The sequence below is a fragment of the Merops nubicus genome, unplaced genomic scaffold, assembly GCF_000691845.1.
Source record: "Merops nubicus isolate BGI_N331 unplaced genomic scaffold, ASM69184v1 scaffold9075, whole genome shotgun sequence".
NCBI classification, from domain to species: Eukaryota; Metazoa; Chordata; class Aves; order Coraciiformes; family Meropidae; genus Merops; species Merops nubicus.
Genome location: NW_008607589.1, coordinates 21,682 through 26,433, shown reverse-complemented (window position 1 = coordinate 26,433; position 4,752 = coordinate 21,682). Strand labels below are relative to the sequence as shown.

The window sequence follows — 4,752 nt, the reverse complement described above, 5'->3', positions numbered from 1 at the left end:
GGAAAAGGTTCATCTGCACTATTAGAAGGAGGTTGGGTTTTGTAGTCTTCTAAAACCCTTTAATCCTAGGAAAAGGAGGCTGGAGTGGGAGTAAATTTGGACTGCAGGCCTCTAGGAGGACAAAATTTCTGAATATTTCTGTGTGATTCTCTGAGAGTTTTCACAGCAAAAGGAAAATTGTTCCTTGCTGCACTCAGCATTTTCCTAAATACTCTTCATTCCCAATAGCTAAAATAGCCTGAATACCACTAACCTATAACTATCTTAATGCCTTTCTTGCCACAAGGGTCATTTCTCTCAGTAAAAAAAAGCCAAAAAATGGCACGTTGCAGAATGCACATCGTGGACAGTGCCAAAAAAACTGCTAATGCAACTTCCCTGAGAAAATGAAGCAGTATCTACAAGGCTGCCTTGCCTTGGAGGAGAATTTCAGTGGAAACCAGCTGCTGTGGAAGGAAAATCAAGTCTCAGGGAAGTTTGGGTGCTTTGGTTGTACCTTCAGGGGCACGGGATCTGCCACCTGCTCTGTGCCAAAAGTCTGTTTTGTAGTAAATGCTCTGTTACTTTGAGTTTTGTGAAACTCTACAACTCATTTAAATAGGCTGTGGAGATGGGGAGAGAAAAGTCACAGATTTTGGCATTTCCAGTTCTGATAGCATGAGGGTGAGTTAGGTTTGGACACTATTGGATGGCTAGTCTGCTTTTAGAGTGGCAGTTTGCTATGCCTGTCATTCAGCAGATAGAAAAGAGCTAGGTAAGATAGGTCTGTGTCTTTGAATCCTGAAGGAATGAAAATAAGACTCTGAGTCTAGTCCTAAAGCTGAAGGATTTGGCTTAAATTCCCAACGAGGTTGACTTGCTAGAAACCCAGGATTGCAGAGTGGTGTTGAGGGAGGAAAGGTAAAGAGGAGTGGCTTATCTGCTCTTTGCAGCCAAGAGCCTGTTATCATCTCTCTGGATGCCTGTAACAGAGACTGAGGGAAAACAGGGATATGTTTCCATGAGCAGAAGTTCCCTTGGTGAGAAAGGTTCAGGAAATTTGCTGTGGGGCCCTGCACAATGCCACAGTTCTGCTGTGGAATCCATCTCCTAAATCCACAGCCCAAACTCAGGAGACACCTTCCTGATCCTGGTGTTTCACTGCTTGTAAAGGACAGGCCAAAAATTTCCTACCCAAATGTTGAATAAGTGTGTATTTCTATATTATAGAATATATATGCACAGAGGTGGTTCTCATGATTTACATTTCTGAATTTAAGCTTTCCCTCTGCAACTTAATCTGACAATTAATCTGTGTAAAAGTTGTTAAGCTAGAAATTTTATTGCACTGCTGGGTGAAGCCACAGAAGCAACAGATTGTTGCCCTTCCAAGCAACAGCAGGCAGGGCTAAGCTCATGCCATGAAAGGCTGGGCTTTGTCATCTCCAAAAGCAGCCAGAAGTTGTCTCAAGACAGAAAAAAGTTGCCCTTGTAGCCACGTTCCAGTTGTGCAAAGATCTGTGCCAACTGTGTTCAGCTTGTGGGGGAAAAACAACCCTATTTGTTTCTTGAATAGCACTAAGAATGATAATACCTCGCGTTTCAGTGCCTAAAATTGAGGTTTCTTCTCCTGGAGCTTGCTCAGCAGCGGGGCTCATGGTGCACAGCCAGGGGTTTGTGGAGGTTGATGAGAATCTGAGAGGGCCATGAGGGGTGGCAGAGTGAGCTCAGAGTGCAAGGAGCCTGGCCCCACGGGCAGAGAGCTGTTCTCTGACGTGTGAAAGAGCTGCTCACAGCTTGGGGAGGGAAGGAGTTTCCTGGAGCTGCACACTAGTCAGCTGAGAAGCCCTGTGCAGATACTCAGCATCTCCCCTTCCACCTCATGCTGGGGATGTAGCAGAGAAGAGGATTTTACTTGACATTTTTCATGGGCAGCTCAGTTACACAACTTTTTTTGTTTGTGGTTGTTTTTTCCTCCTCTCTCCCCCCATTCTCCAGACTTCCAACTACACCTATTGCTTGTATTCCTCTGAAGCAGGAAGATTTTGAAGTACAGTAAGTTGGCCAAAGATTTTTTTGGTGGTTTTTCTCCAAGCCAACTACTTCTATTTCTGTGGTTTACACGGGACCACAGATTCGTCTATATGGAGATGATGATCAGAGTGGAAAATACAGACATTCTGGGTTTAGCCTAGCAATTACTTCTCATTCTGTAGAAAACAAAATAAACACATGAGTCCTGCATGCTCTCAAAATATCTAGTTGTCAGAGCAGATTGTCTTTTGCAGCAGCTCCCTATTGTATCCTGTTTGTCATGGATTTATAACGAGTGGGTTCATTCCCCTTGCACAACACTTCTCAAAAAAAAAATAAACCCAAACCATTGTGTTTGGCTGTTCCTATTTTCTTCCATTCTTCATCTTTTGTTCCTTTCTGGTGAAATAGTGGAAAGTGAAGAAAGAAAACTGATTTATACAGGCTGAATGGCTCTCTGTATAAAGGTGTTTCTAAAGTGCCTCTGGCAGAAGAGTTTTGAGATCTCTGCTAATTGGAATGGCAAGAGACCACACTTGTATTTCTGACTAGCTGTGTTGGGTCCTTATTTAAGGGAAAAGAAGGCTGCTGTTGAATTCTGAGAGGTTTGGCCAAACCTGCTGTTAACATGTGTCCGTGGCCCAGCCTTACACGGGGGTGAACTCCTCGTCCAAGTCTCTTTGCTTTTGCTGCAGGCTTGAGTCCTTGTGTTTGAAGACTTGTTGACATCACTGAGATTGACACTGAGACCTTCAGGAGACTTTCTGGCAGCCCTGCTCCACTCCACCCGACCCTATGACTGGAGGCTTCACCCCAGCTCCATCCTTGGCTCTCCAGTTGCACAAGATGGGTTCGTTCAGAAGGCCCCGACCTCGGTTCATGAGCTCCCCTGTCCTCAGCGACCTGCCCCGCTTCCAGGCCGCCCGGCAGGCTCTGCAGCTCAGCTCCAACTCAGCCTGGAACAGGTGAGCAGCACCCACCTGCCCCGAGCTCTCACCCTTCAGCAGCCCTGTCATCAGGGCCACCCACCTCTACCTGTGCTCCAGACCACTGAGGGTTGAGCTTGTCTGCTTATCGGCACACGTGATGAATTTTTGCCACCCCCGAGCTTTGCCAGTGCTGAAAACCTCCATGGAGGTGAAAAAATCAGTCTTGGTAGTGTTCAACCTTGGTTTTGGCCAAGGTTTTTACAGAGGTGCTGTCTTGAAGTGAAAGAGAATTGCTCTTTGTTAGCAGTTGCCTCTTTTAAGTCTCACTTAGGAAAGTGTTTTCCTAGGATTATAATCAAGGCCAGTTTCTTGATGCCTGACAGGCATGTAGTTGTAGATGATGAAGATTTTACCACAGATAGGTTCCTCTGCCAACTTCTAAGCTTGTGGCTTCTATCAGCATTTCCTATTGACAGCCCAATCCTGCCTGCAGTCGTGTCGTGCAGCAGTGGCCACTGAGAAAACAATGTGTGGGGTGAAGAGGGAGAGATCCTCATCTCATCTAGTGGCCTCCTGCCACCAAAAGTGGGTGCTCCCACCTGCCCTTCTGCCACCTTGCACCAGCTCCACAGAAAGGAACATCCATCAAGGGGGTGACACCTCCACTGGCTAGCCATGGCAAGCCTTTAGACTTGCTAAACCATCTTGCATGCTGTCACTTCATGATTTCCTATGTGCTGGTGAGAGAAGTAGGGGCTAGAGAAACCTCCAACAGCATCTCAGGAGCATCAGCAGGGCTTAAAGTTGGGTCTGGGGTGATGTTGGCTGCAGAGTGTCTTCCAGAAGGCTGCAGGTTGGGTAGTTCCTGCTGGTTCCTATCCACTGGATAAGGCAGTGTTGTGCATTTGGCAGCTATGGCCAAAAATCTGTGTCTCCTCATGGCAGCTAGCCATGGGCTCTGTGCTAAGTCACACTGGTGGCTGCTTCTCATGGATGGTCTCCTGTCTCCTTCCTTTTCTTGGCAGTGTTCAAACAGCTGTGATAAATGTCTTCAAAGGGGGAGGCTTGCAGAACAATGAACTCTACACCCTCAATGAAAACATCAGGTAGGTGTTTGAGAGGCATGGAAAGGGAATTTTCTTGCTGCTCCTTTGGCCTTTGCTTTAATTTGTCCTGCAGAACTGCAGGTTGAGGACCTTGGTGGGAGGAGCAGGGGTTGGAGCAATCTTGAGCATGGATTTGGGGTTTCAGGCTCATCTACTTGTTTTTTGCTGCTGGGTGGAGTGGATGGCACTTGGGTGATGATGTTTCCTTGAATTTTGTGGCTGTGCAGCTTTGACTTGCATTAAAAGGGTGTTGTCCCCTCCTAGGGAGCTGGCATTTAATTCAAAAGCTTGATCTTCACGTGATCATTGCAGAGCAAGGCCTGAAAATACAAACCCTAACCCTAAAAAACCCTAAAAGCCTCACAAACGTTTTCTAACACTGATGCCAGTGATGATTAAAAGTACAATTTCTTTTTTTTTTTTTTTAAAGCCAGTTTCATGATTATCTGTGGTTTCATTCTGATTATTTGGAAAGTTTAGTTAGCAACAGAGAGGAGTGTAGAGTAGATAAAGTCCAATTTAGTCTCACTTGGGTTGTAAATCCTGCTAAGAGGAGTAATGTCAGAGCTCATGGATGTAATTCCTCCTCCATCTCCTTCTTATATGCCCCCCATCCCACCCTCTATTTAATTTTTCCTGAGCACCAAGATTCCAATGGCAATTTTTGGGCTAAGCACAGACTAAGCAGCAGTCTCAGCTACCCC

General features: G+C 45.9%; 1 protein-coding gene across 1 annotated transcript in view; it reads left to right on the top strand.

Annotated features, from left to right (window-relative positions):
• Window positions 1-2,808: 2,808 nt before the first annotated feature.
• Window positions 2,809-4,752, top strand: part of PRR5L (proline rich 5 like) — a 19,419-nt gene continuing 17,475 nt past the window's right edge. Inside the window, 2 exon segments of the mRNA XM_008939985.1 lie at window positions 2,809-2,978; window positions 3,968-4,048. Coding sequence (XP_008938233.1) covers window positions 2,809-2,978; window positions 3,968-4,048 — 251 coding nt within the window.